Below are 22,346 nucleotides of genomic sequence, written 5' to 3' on the forward strand. Positions count from 1 at the left end.
ACCTTTTCTGTGCCTCTCTCATGGGGGGGGGGGTCAGTATCTCTCTGCGTCTTCTTCCTTCTTCTTTCCCGCTCATGGGAGGGCATCTCTGTGCCTCCCTGCTGGGCGGGTGTCACGTGTCACGGGACCCACAGCTCCAGGCGCGCAACATCCATTGAACTCAAAGGGCTACACTACAGCCTGCTCCCCCAAGCCCCCCCCCCTCTCAATTTGTAGTCCATTTATTTTTTTCTATGAAATTACGTACTATTGCTATTATCTACCAGACGTGCTGCAAAATAGACTTACTTAGAATATCCATGTTCCTTTTCAGATCCAACATTCTTTGAATTTTTTTTTGTTTCCCTTTGACCTTACTATAACTTTAAATATGCTACAATACAAGAATTTTCAGCAATCGAGGAAAAATTCTGTTTTGCCACTGAAAACCTTTTAATAAAAGGAAAATGTGTTCATATTTTTTGGGGGGACTTTTGCTGTTATTTGGCACCACCACTAGATCGCGCCTGTAGTCTGCTGCCCTACCCCGCTATATTGAGGCACCAACCCTGGTTATTTGGAGGAAGAGCGACTAGTTGAACAATTCAGTAATTCAGCACAGAAGAATAAAGATTATCCCAAACTGTTAAAGCTTACCTTTAATATCAGGATAATGCTTTGCATTATGCACACTACAGCCTACTCCCCCAGCCCCCAACCCCCGCCCCCCCCCCACCCACCCCCTCCTGCACAGCTCGTGTATGTGAGCTCGGCTGAAACAGCTTCAGGGACACACACACAGCCACACCCGAGTACTCGACAGGTCTTTAAAAGACCTTTTACTTGTTAATGAGGCTTGGGTGTTTTTCACACCTCGGTGTGAATTAGGCCTCCACCGTGAGCACCCTCGTTCAGCCCACCGCCTGAACTGCACTCTGCAGAATCTGTGACCCCCTTTCAAGGACTCCACGACCCCCCTGTGGGTCGCGCCCCACAGATTGAAGACCTCTGCCCTAGAATATACCCAGGCGTCAGACTGCATCCGGAAAGTTTTTAGTCAGCAGTACCCCTGCGCGTCGGTAGGTGGCGTCGTGCAGCTCTGCGTCCGTCGTTGGCGTGATAAGCGCCGAGATGACGTCACCCATGCGCACTGATGTCAGTTCTTTCTTTTTCCGCGCCAGCAAGCGCAGATCTGGTTAGAGCACATACCCTAGTCACTTTTTGACTAACTTTTTTGAGACTTTTGTCTCTACTTCTTTGAGACTTTAACCCCTGGTGGCGCGTGGAGATGCCTGGGTTTAAATCCTGCGGGACCTGTCGCTGTGCGATTTCAGTGGCCGACCCCATGGCTTCTTGCTCTACTGTTTGGACCGTGACCATGACCCCCGGTCATGTTCCGACTGTCTGGCCATGGCTCCGAAGGGCTTGCGGGAGTGGTCCGGAAAGCTGCTGGAGACCGGGCATTCGTCTCTGTGCCGTTCGATGTCCATGGGTTGATCGAGGGACCGACCGCGGAGCCATCACCATCGTTCCTCGGGGTCGAAGTCTTCACACTCTGAATCAGATAAGAGACCTCATAAGAAAAAGTCAAAGAAGTGTTTGCACTCTCCGACGTCCCCCGTCGGTCTCCAGATGCGGACGAGGGGGCCAGGGGTACTTACCCCGGGGCTCGGTTGGAGCCTGTGAGTCCCGCGGCCTACCCACCTTATCCGGGTCTGTCGGCGACTCTTATTTATTTATTTTATTTATTTTATTTGCGGGTTTATAACGCGCTTGAATCAACTCCAACCCGAGTATCTCTGTGCCCTTAACACCAGAAGCATGATCAAGCAGTCAGTGGATAGCAAATTAGTTCTGAAAAAGGAAAGTTTTGAGCTTCTTTCTAAAGGTCAGATGTTCAGAATATTGCCTAAGCTCAAAGGGGAGCTTATTCCATAAAATAGGACCAACTACAGATAAGGCTTTACCACCCTGTCTGGCCTTTCTTACTGCAGGCACTCTCAGGAGAAGCTGGTGGCTGGATCTAAGGGACCGACCCAGATTATATGGGATGAATTTATCTCTCCAGTGCGATGGCCCTAGTCCGTTTAGGCTTTTATGTATTAAACAGCAGGTCTTAAATGTTACCCTATTACGGACTGAGAGCCAATGCAATTTATCCAAGAGCGGTTTAGACAGTTTTCGGGGGGGGGGGGGGGGGGGGGTCATTTAATACCAGCCTCTGGCCCAGGTGCAAGACTTTCTTGCTGCCATGGACTGCCTTTTCAGGCCTCGGGCTCCCATCTGCGCCTTTGGGCCCCCCGGTCCCAGCTGAGGGCCCTTGCTTGCCACCAGCGGCTTTGGCGCCACAAGGTCCTCAGCCGGTGGCTCCGGCCCCGACACCACAGGGTCATCCGAGGGCGCCGCAGGGTCCTCCGCCGGCGGTACCGGCGCCTCCCGCGGCTCTGTTCCCGGTGCCGCAAAGGGTCGCGTTCGTCCCAACTCTGCCCTTGAAAGGGTTTCCGGATAATTTTGCTCCAGGTTGGGACCCTAATTGGGACATGGTGCCGGATCAGCACCGGGAACGGCGCAGTTGAACCATCTGTATTCCCCTGTCCCTCCCCCGCCGCAGCAGCCTGTGCCTCAGGCAGTGGAGGAGGGGGACGACTGGGTGGGGTCTGAGGACCCTCTTGCACGGCACTGCGAGTCTGAACAGGAGTGAGCGGAGGAGTCGAAGGATGCAGGTGGCCTTGACCTCTCCTCTGAGCTTAGATTTCTGTCTCCTCCTGCTGTCATGGAGGAGGGCGCCACATATACTGTGGTGCTCCGTAGAGCAGCTAAGGCCCTTGACCTTAATCTGTCTACTGTCGCTCCTAAAACCAACCTCCTCACTGAAGTTCTTCAGCCGGCGGCAAGTTCTATGGAGCCTCTGCTTCCGTTCAATGAGGCCTTAACAGATGTTTTGATGGGCACCTGGTCTAGACATGCCTCAGGGGTTCCTGTGGATAAGAACGTGGCCAGGCGTCATCGCCCGGCACCAGGTGACCCTGCCTTTTTAACGAACCATCACACTCCGGAGAGCCTGGTCATCAAGGCCTCCACTTCCCAAAGCGCATTCCCTACCGCCCGCCAGATAAGGAATCCAAGAAGCTGGAGTAGTTTGGCAAGAAAAAGTTTTCCTCTTGCCAGGGGCTGCGGTCTGCAACACTGCATGCCTCTTGTGCCGCTATTCTCAGGCTGTGTGGGACACGGTCGCGCAGACGTTGCCCCAGTGTCCAGAGGAGGTTCAGGGTGTACTTTCCCAAGCTGTTGTGGAGGGGAAAGACGTCGCAAAGTTCGCCATCCGGTGTGGGCTGGACACCGCAGACTCCCTGGGTAGGGCAATCTCCACCACAGTGGCCCTACATCACCATGCCTGGTTGCGGTCCACTGGGTTTTCAGGGGATGTTCAGAGTTCCCTCATGGACATGCCCTTTGATGGCACTCGCCTGTTTGGTGATAAGGCAGTGCGCTGGAGCGTTTTAAGGACTCAAGGGCTACGGCCAAGAACTTGGGTCTTTCCACCACACGCCCGGCCACGTCTGCATTTCGTGGCCACAGAAGGGGCGCCCCTACACGTTCTTTCAGCCAGAAGCCTGCACAGAACCAACCTCAGTGCGGACGTGCTAGCCGCCGTGGTGGCGGGGGTCACTTTGCGCTTCTCCATCAGGAAGTCACAGCCCTCTTGGCCAATGGGGCTAGAAGTAGAACTTGGTTGTTATTCCCATTACTTTCTGGTCCCCAAGAAGGAGAAAGGGGGGCTGTGCCCAATCTTGGACCTCAGGAACGTCAATGGCTTCCTACGGAAGGAGAAGTTCAAGATGTTGACTCTGACTCTGGCTCAGCTCTTGGCTGCCCTCGACCCTGGAGACTGGATGGTAGCATTGGACTTGCAGGATGCATATTTTCATATACCATCCTGCCGGCCCACCGGCAGTTTTGGGTTTATCCTCCTGAGCAGCGAGTCCAGGATATTCAGGTTATGATTCCGATCTTTCAGCCTCTATCCCGGGTTTCAGTCAGGATGACCGTCCAGGCTCCTGAACCTGATGGCCTCCTGCATCCTGCTAGTGCAACATGCCAGAAGGCATATGCAGGCTCTGCAGTGGGACCTGAAGTTCCAGTGAGCACAGCATCAGGGCAACCTGTCCGATCATGTTCAGATCTCGGAGGGCACTGCACGACAATTGCAGCGGTGGCTCACAAATCGCGATTGGGTCAATGGCAGATCCCTCTCCCTTCCCCAACCGGAGCACACAGTGGTGACTGATGTGTCCCTCCTGGGATGGGGCGGCCACTTGGGAGATGCGGAGATCAGAGGCCTCTGGTCTCCGGCGGAGTCCCGGCTCCATATCAACCTTTTGGAGCTTAGGGCGATCCGACTTGCACTGAAAGCATTCCTTCCCTCTGTCCGGGGAAGTGTGGTGCAGGTGTTCACGGACAACACCACCGCCATGTGGTACTGCAACAAACAGGGCGGGGTGGGGTCATGGACCATATGTCAGGAGGCTCTGTGCCTCTGGTCTTGGCTGGAACATCAAGGCATTACCTTGGTGGTTCAACACCTGGCAGGCTCTCTGAATGCCAGGGCGGACAAACTCAGCCGCCGGTGCATGATGGATCACAAATGGGATCTGAACTCGGACGTGGTACCTGAACTCGGACGCGTGGCATAAGGTCTCTTTCTGCAGTGGGGAAAGCCTTGGTTAGATCAATTCACTACCGAAGAGAACGCGCAATGTCATCAGTTCTGCGCATTGGAATTTCCAAGGCGGTACTCGCTCAGCGACGATTTTCATCGCGAGGGGAACTCTGGTCTGTTGTGCGCCTTTCTGCCTATACCACTTCTGCCAAGAGTGCTGAAGAAGATTCAGCGCGACCAGGCCCAAGTCATCATTGTGGCTCTGGATTGGTCACAAAGATACTGGTATCACGCGCTACTCAACATGGCGCTTGATCCCCCGATCCGACTGCCTCTTCAGGAGGATCTTCTGTCGCAGCAGCAGGGGACGGTCCTCCACCCGAACCCGCCCGGCCTCCACCTCCATGCATGGAGATTGAGCGGGGACAGTTGACAGCTTTCAATCTTCCTCCCGAAGTCTGTGATGTTATTCTGGCAGCCAGGCGTCCCTCCACTTAAACGATGTGCACCTGCAAGTGGAACAAGTTTGTGGCATGGTGCACAGCTCAAGCTCCAGATTCCCTTTCTGCCCCTCTTTCTGTGGTCCTTCTGTTCCCTCGTTTTTTGCCCCGGCAGGGCTCTGCTTTGGGCACTATCAAAGGTTATCTTTCACCCATCTCCGCCTTTCTCCAGCTTCCAGATCAGCCTTCCCTTTTTAAGTCCCCAGTTAACCATTTTCTGAAAGGCATTAGGCACACATTTCTTCCCGTGCCTTTCCTCATGCCTCAATGGGGCTTGAAACTTGTCTTGATATATCTGATGTGCGCTCCCTTCGAGCCCTTTTATAACTGTCCTTTGCGTCTTCTTACTCTCAAGACAGCTTTCCTGGTAGCTATCACCTCTGCCAGGAGAGTGAGTGAGCTCCAGGCTTTTTCTTCTAAACCTCCTTTCCTTTCTGTTCATTCGGACAAGGTGGTTTTAAGGACCCGATCTTCTTTTTTTCATAATGCCTCAGTGGACTTGACCCTGGTTCTAACATATCTGATGTGTGCTCCCTTTGAGCCACTTCACAACTGTCCTCTTCATCTTCTCACTTTCAAAACTGCTTTCCTGGTTGCCAACACCTCCGCCAGAAGGGTGAGAACTCCAGGCTCTCTTCTAAACCTCCTTTTCTCTCTGTCCATCCGGGCAAAGTTGTTCTGAGGACTCGTCCATCTTTTCTGCCAAAGGTTGTCACACCTTTCCACATTGGGCAGACCATCACTTTCCCCACCTTCTTTCCGCCTCTGCATCCTTCAAGAGGAAGAGAGGTTCCACCATCTGGATTCAAAATGTGCGCTCTCGTTCTATCTGAAGCGCACACAACAGTTCCGAGTGGATGACCAGCTCTTTGTGGCTATTTGGGCGCCAAAAAAGGTCGAGCCATGCACAAACGGACCACCTCCCGGTGGGTTGTTCTCTGCATGAAGGCTTGTTACTCATTGGCTAAGAAGGAGCCTCCTATGGGGCTGCTTGCCCATTCCACCAGGGCAACGGCAGCCACTACTGCCTTGGGAAGCGGCGTTCCCTTGCAGGACATTTGTTAAGCAGCCACGTAGGTCTCGGTGCACACGTTTACCAAGCATTACTGCCTTGACAGTCAAGTCCGGAGAGACTGCTTCTTTGGCCGTTCTGTTCTCCGTGACTTTCTGATGTAATCTTGTTCGCAGACCCACTACCGGGGCTGGTATTGCTGGGGTATCTATTCTAAGGTAAGGAATCTATTTTTCTAAGGTAAGGAATCTATCACTAACGTGTCTTTTTCAGATGCACAAGTTACTACTTGTGTAACGATATATCTGTAAGAGACATTAGTTAGTGATAGATTCCTTACCTCCCCACCCATCCTCCCAGTTCTGCAAACTGATTTCTACGGTTAAGGTCATCCCTTTCAGGGTCCTAGTTTCATGGTACCAGTGGTCAGTTTCTTGCATGGCTCTGCATTCCCGGAGCGGAAAGTCATGTACAGAACTGACGTCGGCGCTCATGGGTGGTGCCTAAGTAGTCTCTGTGACGTCATCTCGGCGCATAAGACGCCAGCGACGGGCGCAGAGCGCACAACGCCACCTACTGACTCGCAGAGGTACTGCTAGCGAAAAAAAACGTTTCGGATCCAGTCTGACGCCTTGGTATATTCTAAGGTAAAGGATCGGTCGCGAACTAATGTCTCTTACAGATATATTGTTACACAAGTAGTAACTTATGTACCAGGAACCTGGCCCATCGCCCGCTCTGGGAGACCCCCTCTTTCTCTCCCAGTAACTCACTTCTGATAGCTTGGTTGTCCAAACCTCTGCTTACCAGAGCATTTTCCCTTCCGCACCTCCGAAGGCAGGTGCTGCGCAATTGTCTGGAGGAGGCACGGACAGTACTCTCCCAAGCTATTGCAGCTGGGAGAGACGCAGCTAAGTTCACCATTCGTTGTGGGCTTGATACCGCCGACTCACTGGGCAGGGCGATTTCCACGACGGTGGCGCTTCAGCGCCACGCCTGGCTGAGGACAACTGGCTTCTCAGGGGGTGTCAAAAACACTCTGATGGACATGCCCTTTGATGGCATTCGCCTCTTTGGCAATAAAGCAGATAGTGCGCTGGAGAGCTTTAAGGACTCACGGGCTACGGCCAAGTACTTGGGTCTGTCAGCCAATCGCCCTCCTCCACCTACTGCTTTTCGCTCCTTTCATGGCCACTGGAGGGCTGCCCCAACACATTCGTTCCTGAGCCACAGGCCTGCTCAGCAACATCCTAAGCACGGACGTGGGAACCGCCGAGGCAGTTCTAGGGGCCAGCGGGTGGGTCAGTCCACCTCCACCCCTGCAGCATCCACTGCAAAGCCTTCCTAGTCTGCACTTTCAGGCCCATCAAACGTCAGTGGGCGGCAGAATTCGCCATCATCTCCCCCACTGGCGCAACATCCCCTCGGACAAGTGGGTGCTGCAAATAGTCCGAAGGGGCTACTCCCTCCCCTTCGAGACTACCCCTCCAGCCATGCCACCGCAAAACCACCACACGTCAGGGGACCATCTTGCGCTTCTTCAGCAGGAAGTCACGGCCCTCTTGGCCAAGGGAGCCATTGAGCGCTTTCCTGGACCAGAAGTAGGTCATGGTTGTTATTCCCACTACTTTCTGGTCCCCAAGAAGGACAAGGGCATGTGTCCTATCTTGGACCTCAGGAACGTCAACTGCTTCCTCCGGAAGGAGAAGTTTAAGATGTTGACGCTAGCTCAGGTCTGGTCTGCCCTTGACCCTGGAGACTGGATGGTAGCGTTGGACTTGCAGGACACATATTTCCACATCCTGTCCTGCGTATTACCTGCAGTTCATGGTAGGCCACGAGCACTTCCAGGTTATCGTACTCCCCTTCGGCTTTACCAGCTCCCACGGGTGTTCACGAAGGTGATGGCGGTGGTCTCAGCTCATCTACGCAGATCAGGGGTTCCAGTCTTCCCCCTATCTCGAAGACTGGATGTTTAAGGCGGGCTCGCCCCAGGCAGTTGTTTCCCGCCTCCAGGCTACGCCTGACCTGCATTTGCTGGGGTTCTCCATCAACGTCCTGAAGTCGCACCTAATTCCCTCTCAGAAGCTCCTCTTCATCTGAGCAGTTCTGGCCTCGGCACAGGTTTATCCTCCCTCGCAGCGAGTCCGGGATATTCAGGCTATGATTCTGATCTTTTAGCCTCTATCCCGGGTTTCGGTCAGGATGACCCTCCGGCTCATGGGCCTGATGGCCTCCTGCATCCTGCTAGTGGATTATGCCAGATGGCATATGCGGGCTCTGCAGTGGGACATAAAGTTCCAGTGGGGACAGCATCAGGGCAACCTTTCCGATCGTGTCCAGATCTCAGAGTGCACTGAACGGCAATTGCAGTGGTGGCTCACGTATCGAGACTAGGCCAATGGCAGATCCCTCTCCCTTCCCCAACCGGAACATACAGTTGTGAAGGATGCGTCCCTCCTAGGATGGGGTGGCCACATGGGAGAGGCAGAGATCAGAGGACTCTGGTCTCCGGTGGAGTCCGGGCTCCACATCAATCTTCTGGAGCTTCTGGCGATCTGACTTGCACTGAAGGCATTCCTTCCCTCTGTTCGGGGAAGAGTAGTGCAGGTGTTCACGGACAACACCACTGCCATGTGGTACTGCAACAAACAGGGCGGGGTGGGGTCGTGGACCCTATGTCAGGAGGCTCTGACCCTCTGGACATGGCTAGAACATCAGGGCATTCCCCTGGTGGTTCAACACCTGGCAGGTTCTCTGAACGCCAAGGCGGACAAACTCAGCTGCCGGTGCATGATGGAGCACGAGTGGCGTCTGAACTTGGACGTCGCGGAAGGTCTCTTTCTGCACTGAGGAGAGCCTTGGTTAAATCTATTCGCCACCAAAGAGAACGCGCATTCTCCTCAGTTCTGCTCGTTGGAATTTCCAAGGCGGCACTCGCTAGGTGACGCTTTTCGTCGCAAGTGGATTTGCGGTCTACTATAATCCTTTCCGCCTACACCACTTCTAGCCAGAGTGCTGAAGAAGATCAAGCGCGCCCGGACCCAAGTCATTCTTGTGCTCCGGACTGAGCTCGAAGAGTATGGTATCCCGAGCTACTCAGCATGGCTATCGATCCCCCGATCCGACTGCCTCTTCAGGAGGATCTTCTGTCGCAGCAACAGGGAAAGGTCCTCCACCCGAACCTGTCCAGCCTCCACCTCTTTGCATGGAGATTGAACAGCTGCAGCTGACGTCTTTTGACCTGCCTCCTGAAGTTTGTGATGTAATCTTGGCAGCCAGGTGTCCCTCCACTAAGACGGTATACGCCTGCAGGTGGAATACATTTGTGGCATGGTGCGCAGTAAAGGCTCTGGATCCTCTTTCTGCCCCACTTTCTGAGGTCCTTTTATTTCTACTTTCTTTGGCCCAGCAGGCTCTGCTCTGGACACTATCAAGGGCTACCTCTCAGCCATTTCAGCCTTTTTACGGCTTCCAGGTCAGCCTTCCCTTTTCAAGTGCCCTGTTGTAAATAGATTCTTAAAGGGCATTACTCATCTTTTCCCTCCTGTTCCTTTCATAATGCCTCAGTGGGACTTGACCCTGATTCTAACATATCTGATGGGTGCTCCCTTTGAGCCACTTCACAACTGTCCTCTTCGTCTTCTCAGTTTGAAAACTGCTTTCCTGGTTGCTATCACCTCTGCCAGAAGGGTGAGTGAGCTCCAGGCTCTCTTCTAAACCTCCTTTTCTCTCTGTCCATCCGCACAAAGTTGTTCTGAAGACTCGTCCATCTTTTCTGCCAAAGGTTGTCACTGCCTTTCACATCAGGCAGACCATCACTTTGCCCACGTTATTTCCGCCTCTGCATCCCTCGAAAGAGGAGGAGAGGCTCCACCGTCTGGACCCAAAACGTGCGTTCTCCTTCTACCTGAACGGCACAAAACAGTTCTGGGTGGATGACCAGCTCTTTGTTGGCTATGTGGGTGCCAAGAAAAGTCGGGCCATGCACATGCAGACCATCTCTCGGTGGGTAGTTCTGTGCATAAAGGCTTGTTATTCTTTGGCTAAAAAGGAGCCTCCGGGGGGGCTATGCCCCCATTCTACCATGGCGAAGGCAGATCCTACTGCTTTGCGACGGGGAGTTCCCTTGCATGACATCTGTCAGGCCACTACGTGGGCCTCGCTGCACATGTTTACCAAGCATTTCTGCCTGGACAGCTAAGTCCGGAGAGATGGCTTCTTTGGCTGTTCTGTTCTCCAAGACTTTCTGGTGTGATCTTGGTTCGCAGACCCTCCACCGGGGTTGGCATTGCTGGGGTATCTATTCTAAGGTAAGGAATCTATCACGAAGTGTTTCTTTCAGATGCACATGTTACTTACCTTCGGTATCGATATACCTGTAAGAAACATTAGTAGTGATAAAATCTGAAAGAGACACGTTAGTGATAGATTCCTTACCTTAGAATATCCCCAGGCGTCAGACTGGATCAGGAAATTTTTGCGTAGCAATACCCCTGAGCGTCGGTAGGCGTCGTCTGCGGCTCCGCGTCCGTCGTCGGCGTTGTTAGCGCCGGAATGACGTTGTCACAGTACTTAGACGCCGCCCATGCGCGCTGACGAAAGTTCTTCTTTTTTCCGCTCCAGCTAGCGCCGATTCGGAGAAGCTCTACCCCTAGTCTTTTGACTAAACTTTTGATCTTTTTGATCATTTTTTTTCTTCGAGTCTTCGACTCTATCGGTGCCGGTATGGATGCCCGGGTTCAAACCCTGCTCGAAGTGCGACCGACTGATGTCGGTCATGGACCCCCATCGCCGGTGCCTGAAGGGCCTAGGCCTCGATCACAATGACCGCACCTGCTCCGACTGCCGGGCCCTGACGTTGAAGGCTAGGCGGGAGCGGTCCCGCAAGCGGCTCGAGCTCCGGCAGTCGGCCCGCGCCACTCCAGGTCCCGGTCCCACGGGAGGTCGAGGGACAGGTCGCGAGGTCTGAGTCATCGCAGCTCCGGGAGTGGACACCGGTCGTCAGGCTCCAAGTCCTCAGGTAAGAGGCATGAGAGGTCGGAGAGACGTCATCGTTCCTCCGACCCACCCTGACGCTCGCACGATGCGGCCGGGGGCTCGGGCGACACCGCCCACGCGGCTCCGTGGGAGTCGCATGCATCGCCGCCTGCTCCACACCTTCGGGTCCCTGGGCACGGCGCGACGCCAGAGGAGATCGAGCGGTACCTCATGGCCATGAGGTCCCTCCCTCCTCAGTCGGGTTCCGTGGCGCCTTTGGGCCCAACAGTCCCGACTGGAGGCCCTAGCGGGTCGGGTGCTTCGGCCCCGACGCAGCTGGGTGCTTCGGCCCCGGCACCGCCGGCAACTTCGGTCCTGGCGCCGCAGGACCTCACTGGATCCGCTTCCGGATCCGGTCGTCGCCGGTCGACCTCACGACACACACAGGAGAGCAAGCACAGCGAGGGGGCAAGGAAGCAAGCACAGCCAGGGGGCAGGGGAGCAAGCACAGCCGGGGGAGCAAGCACAGCTATTCCCTATCCCTTTGACCAAAAAAAAATATTTCTCTCTTGGGTGTTTCCAAATGAGATGGCACGATGCTCGATGTAGGTTCAGTGGGGTGCAACTTAAAGCCCTACTCACCCCTGCTCAGGGGCTAAGGCAGGCCCCTGCAGCCCCTGCAACCCTTCAAGTGCTCCCAACCCTTGAAAGGGCCTGTCCAAGGCCAATGAATGTCTGAGATATAGGAGAATCGGGGGTCCTTCTTGTCAATCTGCAGGAGGGGCATCATTTTATGGTATGCCACTGCTCTGCTACAAATCCAGTTAAATGGTTCTGCTCACCAACCCCTTGCCTTTGCAGTTCGGTTTTACTTTTTAATCCCCCGGGCGCAAAAAACAAGCCACTCCGCTTCTCCGATCCATTTGTGACTTACCATCTTCACCTCTCCTACCACACAGCGCCTTGAGGCAGCACAGCGTTGTGCAATTGCATTAATGAATTCATGTCTCTCACAGCTCGGAGGCAAGGCTGTGAAGCTGTTTGTGGCCCAATGTTTTTCATAGCTCTCTCCCAAGTAGCAGACCTACCTGTTCCCAGTGACTGCTGGTTGTCTCTGTGTAAACATGCAGCGTCTCTTAGCCTCTGAGATTCTGTGTCCCTGGCCGTCATGTGGCGACGACGCCTCGTTTCCCTCACTCCCTGACAATGTTTCCGCCTGTCAGTCGTGCTTCTGGCAGAGCTGGCAAGTTTTGCGGGTAGGGGGTGAAGTCCCAGGAAGGGATAGGCTAGGACAAGAGCAGGGAGTAGAGGGGCGCCCAGCTAAATTGTGACAGGGTACGAGAGTAGGGGGAGAGTGAAGGGGAGAGGTTATACCAGGGAGTGACGAGAGTGTCGCGAATGAGAGGTCGGGAGACAGCAGGAAAGGAACGAGTCCAGTCGCACTCTGAAGGGGGTTTGTTGACAACAGTGTGACAAGAGTGCAGGGGACCAGCAAGGGAAAATGCAAGAAAGGGGGTTGGGAGGACGCCCGGGCCCCACAGTGAACTTGGGGTGAAAAGAGAGAGGAGAGATAAAAGATCAGGATGAGATAGCGCACTCTCAGATTGTGACAGGGCGAGGAGAGACAAACGGAAAGAAACAGGAAGGACAGGGGACGAGCAGAAAGTGACGGTGTGCTGTCAAAGTGTGGTGGGAGTAAAGAGAGGGAGAGATAAAGAAGAGGGGAAGAGCAGAGAGCGTGCATGGTGTCTAAGTGTGAGAGGAGTTGAAAGAAGTGAGGAAGAGGAGATGAAAGGAGTGAGAACCGTCGCACTTTGATTGACGGTGAGGGGAATTCAAGGCAGAGGATAGCGGGGAGAGAGGCCGCGCTCACGTGTTACAAGAGATTAGGAGAGGGGAGCGGGAGCTACATCAAAAGCAGGAGACGGGCGAAGGGTGCCAGTTAGCCCGTGACAGGGGTTAATGGGTGAGGAGGAACAGTGGGAGAGCAGGGGAGAGAAGGACTGAGATTAGTCAAGCTGCGATAGTGGGAGAAGAAAGTGAGGAGGGGGCCCGGGTAGCGCGTGGAGAGAGGGCGCTCTCTAAGTGTCACAGTGCGAAGAAAGTGAGGGAGAGTCATGGAGCCGCGGGTGATGCCTCGAAGTGTGCCAATGGGTGCAGCGAGCGTAGCACGAGGGGACGGCTCGGGCGCCCTGGTGTATTGCACCTTGAAGTGTGCCAAGAGGTGCAGCGGGTGCCAGGGACGGCTCGCGACTCCATTAGCAGCCAGTTCACCCTCCATCCGACTGACTGATTGTGCGCTGGGTTTACAGTAAACAATCCCGAGCTGTGGCTTTCAATCTGCAGCTCAGAGTAATCCTCAGGGGGATGGCGGGCGGCGGCAGCGCCCAGTGCCCACCTGGAGCTCGCCCCGGCCGCACGCAGCTCCTTAACAGTGACTGACCACAACAACCCAAAAAAAAATGGTTGCCGCAAACGTCCGAAATTTTCGGAATAGGGGGCGTGTTTTTTGCTGAGTGACAGATGACGTCACAGATAGAAAGAACGCAAAAAAACACGCCCCCGAATCCGAAAAAGACGGGGCTTGAACCGAGTGATGCCCCTCTCCTCCAATGGCTGGCCTCCGTTTAGGAAGCCAGCGAATGGAGAAGAGGGGCGGGTTCCAAGCCCCCTCTAAGAAACATTAAATCTCGGGCTCTGCGTACTGCTACGCAGTGCGACGGTCCACGACCTAAAAACCAATGGGACATGAGAAAGGAGACATTTGTGTTTGACTAATGGGTCGTGGTAGAACAGAAAAGGTTAAGGAAGAAGGCTACTGGGTTCTCCAGTCTGCCAAAAAGTGAGCAAGGAGGAAGCAAGAAAGTAATATGCTGCTGGCCTTGGGAGAAAGAGCGAATAGGGTGCAAAGGTTCTCTTTCTGGTCATACTTATATTTTTATTTTTGAAAAAGGAAATTTGGGTGTAATAACAAAAATAAGCAAAAAGCAGTTAGTGTAAATGAACAATAGTTACCATGTTAGAGAGGTAAACATTGTGAATGCCATTCATACTGAAAATTGTCATTCTTCCTTTGCAAGAGAGGTTCACCAAAACATGTTCCTCACTCAAGCTCTTTGTTGTAATCTCAACACCCTTTGAGCATTACTTCCAGCCATAGTACTTGAAACTGAAAGACTGGAATGAGAATAGCAGCTTCCTCTCTATGCATTTCATGCTGAGTAATAGCTGTTCCTAAGTACTTGGACACCCATTTTTTAAACCCAATCAAAGGTTGACCTTTTTGCAGAGTAATGGAAGTACTATTTTGACAAAGTACCAGCTATGTCAAGAAGTATAAAGCATATAAATCTGTTAAAGGTCAGTCCTCTAGAGCTGCATTTATATAAAGTAGCTTTTACTAGTTTCACTAATCCTAGACAATCATTTCCTCTTCCTCGAAGGATCCGCTTGTATCTTTTCCAGTGTGTTTTACTTTCTACTAGTTTGGAATCAAACACCGAAGACTGAGTTGTACATCGGAGAGAAAGGATGAGTGGGAAGGGGAGAAGTAACTAGGAATTCAGCAGTCACTAAGGAGATTGATTTGAGCTCTTGTCTACACGCTTTTCTCATTGTATGTGCATCTGGTTTCAGCATACTTTTTCTTGGTACAATTTATTACATTGTGTTACTCCTCACATGTATTTCTCAGTTAAGTTGTTAATGTTGTATGTTTTTCTTAGCTGTGATTAGATCTGCATATGCAAAATATAAGTGGCATCTATTCTTGCAGATTGATAAGTTATCAATTCTTTTCACGAAATGTGCACACTAGACTATTTCTGAGAAAGGAAAATATTTGCAAATAGTTGCTTTATATTATATTTAAAGTTATTGCTGGATGCTCTCACATGCCTTTTTGTGTGCTGCTAGCTATTGATTAGTAGTAAAGGAAGCAAAAGTAGACATTGGTTGACAATCAATGTGCATTATGCCTGCTATAATGTTAATATTTCTGGTTCTTTTCAGTAATTTACAGATGTCTAGCTTTGTCTGTGATCCAAAGGCAGCACCCTATGTTTATGACCTCATAGCTGTTTCAAACCACTTTGGAGGAATGGGAGGAGGCCATTGTAAGTACCAACAAGGCTAACGATTGGGGTTTGTGGATTGTCTGGGTAAGGGGAGGATGGTCTCTACACTGAGTTTGTGTTGTCTTTCACATACATTGATGTTACTAGAATTGAGATCAATTGCCCTTTGACTTTACTTGCTTCCTCAGGAGCTTTTGTCCTTCAATCCTTCACCCTGGGATAATTGAGCAAACTGACGATAGTCTATACAAAAGTTATATGGTTTCTCTTTCATGCTCTGCTCATGGTCTTTTCCTCCATCCATTTTCCTCTAAATTAATCACTATGCACAATCTGAGAAAACATTTTAATTTGAGTAATTATAAATACAGGTGTATATGGCACTTGCAGTAAGTGCTGTGAATATTGAATAGCATGTCATTTTCATTTTCCTTTCCCATGTTAATGGAGGATAGATTGATGGATGAAAACAAATACCTAAAAGTTTTGTATATTTTTCAATATGTTAGACCTACAAACATAACTCAAGTTTGTCTATTTAAATTGCATTGTATTTTATGGAAAAATACTTTTTTTGACTTGACTGTCGGTTTCTGAGATCATGGATAGCTGCATATAAAGACAAACTAATTTAGCTCTGTCACCTGAAAAATCATATCCTCCTTGTTCATAAGACATGGTCATAACAGCCCCCTACCTAACATGCCATTTATTTATTTCCCTTCCTTCACAGTTAGTTGAGAAAAAGGTCCGTCTTCAACAGTGTCTGCTCTCACTGAACCCTCCTCCAACATGGACTTCTTTGTCATACTAAATGTCTTTTCTGCATTCTCTCATAGACAGCCACCCCAAGGAACCCCTGATATTAATTGAGACAAGATCTTTTTCTTTGGGAACCAACAGGAACATGCCTATTTCACCTTTAACTATTTCTGACAGCTGCTCTCTGTTGCTCAAAGAAATGGCATATAAAACATACAGAGCCAGTTTTCAAGGAAGGGCTTTAAGATCCTGTTCTATCAAGAGTGGGCAAAAAAGCACGACCATACTGGAAAGTCTACAAAATATTTTCAATGATTCAGACTCTTATTTGGACAACAAGACAGCACCAGTTTACTGCTTTTACAGCTGCTTTGCCTCATCCGAGATGATGTCGTGGATAACTGGAACTAGGTCCTGTCTCATGACTGAGGACCTTTCATTTTTTTTTTTACCAGTTTTTATTTGCATTTCAATTTTATAAACATCATTACCCCACCACCCCCACCCCGGCAGAACAGTTAACGAAATCTTACATTTTGTTGATTGTAACAGATATGGAGAGAAGTAAACCCAATTGTTCAGTGAAAGGAAAAAATAAAAAAATAAATATATATATATATATATATATATATATATATATATATATATATATACAACTTAATATAAGACCTAAGCGATTCAAGCATTTCATTCCTCATGCATCCAATCAAGCAAAGGTGCCCATTTTATGCCGCTTTATCCTCCCTTTGTTTCTGTAAATTGCTACTTCTAGGTTGCAGGTTGCAAGAAGCCTTGTTCTCCATTCTACAAATGATGGTGCTAATGGATCTATCCAGGCTGACGCGATGCACAGTCTGAAAACAGGCATGGCTACGAATATAAGCCCATGCATTGAATGTGGTTGTGGAATGTTGGACGTACCTAATAGAATTTCTTCGGCTGATATGTTTATACGGCAATGCGCGAGATTGGAAAGAAAGTCAGAGATTGTCGATATAGTATTCCCTAATATAGGACAAGTAGCAGACATGTGAGTTGAATCTGCTGATGGCAGGGAACACCTCTGACAGTATGTCCTGGTTCCATTCCCCAATTTTGCCAATTTGTCTGGGGTATAATAGAGTGAAAAAAATGTTTTATAAAATCGCGCTTGGAGTTTCATAGACATTAAGGTTGATATTGACATCTCCAAGGCTTCCAAAGAGGTTCGTGGAGAAATGCCAAGTCTACTCTGCCATGCCATCGTATGTTTCTCTATATCGTCTGACATAAGTAAATTAAGCCCTTCATATATCTCCCCGATTTTAGGGGTTTTTATAGATAGTAATTTGTCCATAGTTTGCCATGGTTGAAATTTAATACGGCCTCCCCCTTTCTTTAAAATAAAATCCCGCACTTGGAGGTATTTGAAGAAATCTCTATTGGGTAGTTTGAATTCGGTTTTTAGTTCCTCAAACGACTTTATACCATTCACAGAAAAAAAGCACCCCAGTTGTTTTATCCCCAATTCAGCCCATCTATTCGATACTAAATCTTGAAATATTTCGGGGAGATCCGAATTTTGTATTGTAGGAGTATAGAAAGAGAACCGACCTAAACCGACTAGTTTTTTAACATTCCGCCATATTTTAATAGTGCTAGAAATGGTCTTGAATGTCACCTTTTTAAAGTAATCATCATTTGAATGCCGCCATAGGCAGCCTGCACAGCCATCTCCCAGAATAAGTTCTTGTGGGGTGGGGATATTATGAACGTCTATATCTGCTTTTAAAAGATATGTGCTGTATCTCAATACTGTTGCCCAATAATATAGTTTAAAGTTTGGTAGTGCCCAACCCCCCGATCTCTAGGTAATATAACCCACCTGAGTGCTCTTCGTGGCTTGTGATATCCCCATATAAAAAGTGAAAACAAATTATCTATATTCTTAAAAACTGTTTGGGAGTATTCTAAGTTAATTGCACGAAAGAAATAGAGAAACTTCGGGAAAAATAGCATTTTGACGCCATTTACTCTCCCCCGAATAGTGAGCTGTAGATTATGTAGGTGCAGTAGTTCCTTCTTGGTGCGACTTATGAGGGGGTTAAGATTATCGTCAACTAGGTTTTGGCATCAATACTCACGCCTAGATAGATTGCTTTATTAATTATTCGAGGATCTTGCATCATAATTTTATTATTTATAATAATCTGGGTTTTACTACAATTTAATTTATAACCCGAAACTTTGCCAAAAGCATGGGCTTCTCGTTCTATCCATTTAATGGCGTTATTCGGATCATCAGTGGTAATAGCTATATCGTCGGCATATGCCAGACATTTGGTTTCTATTTTGCGCACTTGAATTGAGGGAATTAAATTGTTATTTTCCAAATTGTGAATAAAAACATCAATATAGATAGCAAAAAGGAGGGGCGAACAGGGGCAACCCTGTCATGTACCCCGCGTGATGGCGAACCCATCAGATAAAGCCCCATTGATTAAAACTTGAGCACTTGGGTTTACATAGAGATGTTGGACTGCAGTTAAATATTGTCTGCCTATCCCACAGTTTGAAAGTGCCGCCCACAGGAATTTCCAGGAGACCCTACGAACGCTTTCTCAGCGTCGAGCAGTATAAGGGCCATAGGGTCTCCTGTCACCCCCGTATAATCAAAAAGGGAAATAACCCTTTGTATATGATCAATCGTGGACCTTCCTGGGACAAAGTCATGTTGTCTTTCTGAAACAATATTGTGAATTATGGGTGCCAATCGATTTGCCAGTATTTTTGAATATATTTTAGATTCCCCGTTAATCAGTGTGATTGGTAGATATGAGCCCAATTCTTTCTCATCTTTATTTTTTTGGGGAAATACTATTATCTTGGCAGTGGACCACGACCTTGGCGGGTTCCTCCCGGAGAAGATAGTTTGGAAAAGGGGAGTTATGATATTCTCAAGTTGAGGGGCGAATGTAAGGTAAAGAATCCCGTCCAAGCCTGCTGCCTTTCCGTTAGCCAGGCCCTTGATTGCTAAAAGTATTTCATCATAAGTGATTGTACCATCTAAAATCTCCTGATCAGTAGTTTCCAAGTGTGGCGGGGTAAATGATTCCAAGTACATATTGGGATCACCACATTCGGTATTATCCTCGTGATAGAGGTTCTTATAGAACCTTTGAAAGGATGTTCTTATTTCAGATGGATCTGATCTTAGGCCCAAATCCGGGTCCCTAATTTCTTTGATTAAAGCAAAAGATGTTTCTTCGCGGGTTCTGACAGCTAATTGGTGGCCCATTTTTTCCCCTAACTCGTATATTTGAGCCTTTTTGACATTAGCTTTAATAGCTGCTCTATCAAGTAATATTGACGAGATCTTATTCTTAGCAATAGCCACTTTGCGTTCTGCATTAGCAATTGGATTACCTTCCTGTATCGTTTTAATAAGTCCTTCTTCTGCTTTACACAGATCTTCATCTAGTAAGGCCATTTTTATTTTTTCGGTCTTATTGTGGTGAAAGGAAAATTTCAACGTTTTGCCCCGGATCCCGGCTTTCAAGAGTATCCCAGACAATGTTGATGGAGGTGGACCCGACATTATCTGATAAGAAAGCGGGGATCCATGTTTTCATAACTGAGGACCTTTCAACATACATAATTGAAATACAACAGTAAAAATATGTGGTTAAGGATTTTTACTCTTCACATTTTTGTCCTCTCCACCTTCAAGAAGCCATAACTCTGAGACTTGGTCATTTGTAGAATGTTTTTAGGGCTCAACAATGGAGTGCCAAAATAACAGTTTTATATCCCTTTTGGAAAGGAAAATGTAAAATTGTGGTTAGATTTTGGTCTGTGTTTAGACCTCATAGCTGTTGAACAGAATTATTTTCTTCAATATACATGGAGTGGGCTTTAGGTCTGCCCCTTTCAAACATTGGATTTACTTTGATCAGCTTCTTTCAGTCATACTCCAAGTGGAGTATTTTTCACCTCACCTAATGCTACTGGCAATTTGGGTATATGCTTTTGCTTCCACTCGACTAATGGCATTGAACTCCAAGAGAGACTACTTGACAAGTAAAGCCATCTCTGTCGAGTCTTGCTGGCTCCCGGCTTGTTTTCTTCCTCTGTTTCTGTTCTCCGTTTCCGCCTCTCCCTCCTTCCACATGCACTTCTTTCTCCTGCCACCAGCCACCTTTTTGTATTTCTCTTCCGCCCCTACCTTCATGCTATTTGTGATGCTTGTTCCCCACCTGCTATCCTCTCATCTCCTTCCCCTGAGTGCTTCTTTGCTTGTTCCCCCTGGCGGTTTCTCTTAAGTGCCAATGGGACCAAGTTTTTTTCATTTCTTAGAATTGAAAGGTTGGCAATACTGAAAGGTGCCGCATTTCAATAACTTTCCTTTTTGTTTTTTTGTTTTATATAAAAAAGGAGGTTGAATTAAGGAAAGTTTTCAATAAAGATCTTCCTTACTTTTTACCTCATTGAAACTAAGGAAGCCCTATAATGAAGGCTATGTTCTCAGATGGCATTTTTTTTCAATGCCAATGAAACCATGTCTGTATTGAAGGCAATGGAGACTTCAATATAGTCCACCTTTAATTTCTTAACAGGCTTTGAGGAGTTTAATGTTCATACATTAGCTCAATACACAAGGACCTGTTGGCTTTGATAATGCTTATTAGTTTATACATAGTGGTGGGTAACCCATCATAAGTGAAAACTATTTGAATAATGGAACAAGAAAATCTATGTTCTCCTCAAAATAAACCATGTCTCACATCCTGTAATGCGGCGGTGTTCTCAAGATTGCTCATTTCTGCGAGCAAGGCATACTGATTTCCCCAGTATTGGAACTTTCATAGTTTCCCATGCTTTTTTATCATTCCCGGTCGTCGGAATGGGAGTCTCGGTAACAAAATGAAATAGCAGTAGGTACAAAAGAGAAAGAAAAAGGCCTAGGCCTCATTCCCTTTTGTATCATATCCGCCTCTTTTTGTAAAAGAGACCAAACTTAGGCATCAGCCAATCAGAAGAGCCTCACCCCTTAGAACCCTCCTGAAGGAACCTCAGAGCCTCAGATTTTCTACTGCACGTTGTGCTTAGGGAGTTTCCTTTGAGCTCTGCTCAATCTCTACTCTTCAGTACTTTTTTCTTCACGATTTCTCTACAAGTTGTTAGCTGTTCCTTCCAGGCTGTCAAATAAAGAGAAGAAGGCCCTTTTCAAGCCATGTTCCACCTGTGGCCAGAAAAGCCTATTTGTTGAGGATAAGCATAAGGATTGCATCTACTGATCATAAGGCTGCGGACTGCAAGATCTGCCGCACCTTTTCAACCAAGACCCTCCGTGATTGTGAGGGTAGGCTTCTTACATGGCTCCAGAAGTTGAAGTCCAGAAAGGACACAGTCTCCAGTGATGAGGACTCTTCTTCAGCATCATTAGCTAGGTCAGTCAAAAGGTGTAGGGGTTCCCCTTCTGTGGAGCATCCTTCTAAGGTCTCAAAAAAGACCCCCAGAGAGTCTGAGAGCCAAGGTCCAGTCGAATCTCCTCACCATGGTGAAAAGGAGAGGGTGGGACCATCTACGCCTTCTTTGGGTGTGAAGACTGTTCCAGCCTTCAAGAAACCCTCTTCTCAGTCTTCTGGAAAGTCTGACAGAAGATCCAAGTCATCGACGATGAAGAGCCGTCGGCGAAGAAATTGAAGCCTATGCTTAAAATAGTACCGTCGACGGGCTCGTCCACGGGGCAATCTACGTCGACGGGATTGTCGATGAAGACAGTGTCGACGACGGCAGTTGTAGCTGTGTCGACGACATCGATTCTGTCGACGACGGTGTTGACGACGACAGCGATGTCGACTAAGATGACAGCGACGTGTTCGTCGACGGTGGTGACGACGACAGTGTCGTCGTCGAGGGCTTCGACGACGCCCATCTCGTCGTCGAGTGTTCTTTCGCCATCGACGAGGCCGACGACGGCAGTATTAACAGCACCATTGTCGACGGGATCGTCAACTATTTTATCATCGGAAAAAAGGATTACAATTTCAATGACCAGGATTACACCGGACATGACATCTCCTAGGAGAGTTACCCCCTTGCCTCCAGCTCTACTTTTAGAGGAGGATGAGGATGAATCAGAGGATGATGACCAGGACTCTTATGGCTATACAAACAGTCCATCCCAGCTTCTGGTTTAAAGCCAAAACACGGATTCTGACGGGGAGTACAATCAGTAATGTGGTTATAATCATCATCATTCTGCCCAACCACAACAGTACTCGAGACAAGACATGGTGTCGGTACCATCGTCTCTTACAGGACCTTCACAGCATACTACAGGATTATAAGTCTAGGTGTTTATAACCTGCTGCTGTTCCAATTACTCAAGCCAT

General features: G+C 48.9%; 1 protein-coding gene across 1 annotated transcript in view; it reads left to right on the forward strand.

The window, feature by feature from the left end:
• Nucleotides 1-22,346, forward strand: part of USP4 (ubiquitin specific peptidase 4) — an 824,148-nt gene that overhangs the window by 752,162 nt on the left and 49,640 nt on the right. The window contains exon 20 of the mRNA XM_086938769.1: nt 15,143-15,246. Coding sequence (XP_086794895.1) covers nt 15,143-15,246 — 104 coding nt within the window. The remainder of the gene's footprint in view (nt 1-15,142; nt 15,247-22,346) is intronic.

This window comes from Lissotriton vulgaris, chromosome 9 (genome assembly GCF_964263255.1).
Source record: "Lissotriton vulgaris chromosome 9, aLisVul1.2, whole genome shotgun sequence".
Lineage (NCBI taxonomy): Eukaryota > Metazoa > Chordata > Amphibia > Caudata > Salamandridae > Lissotriton > Lissotriton vulgaris.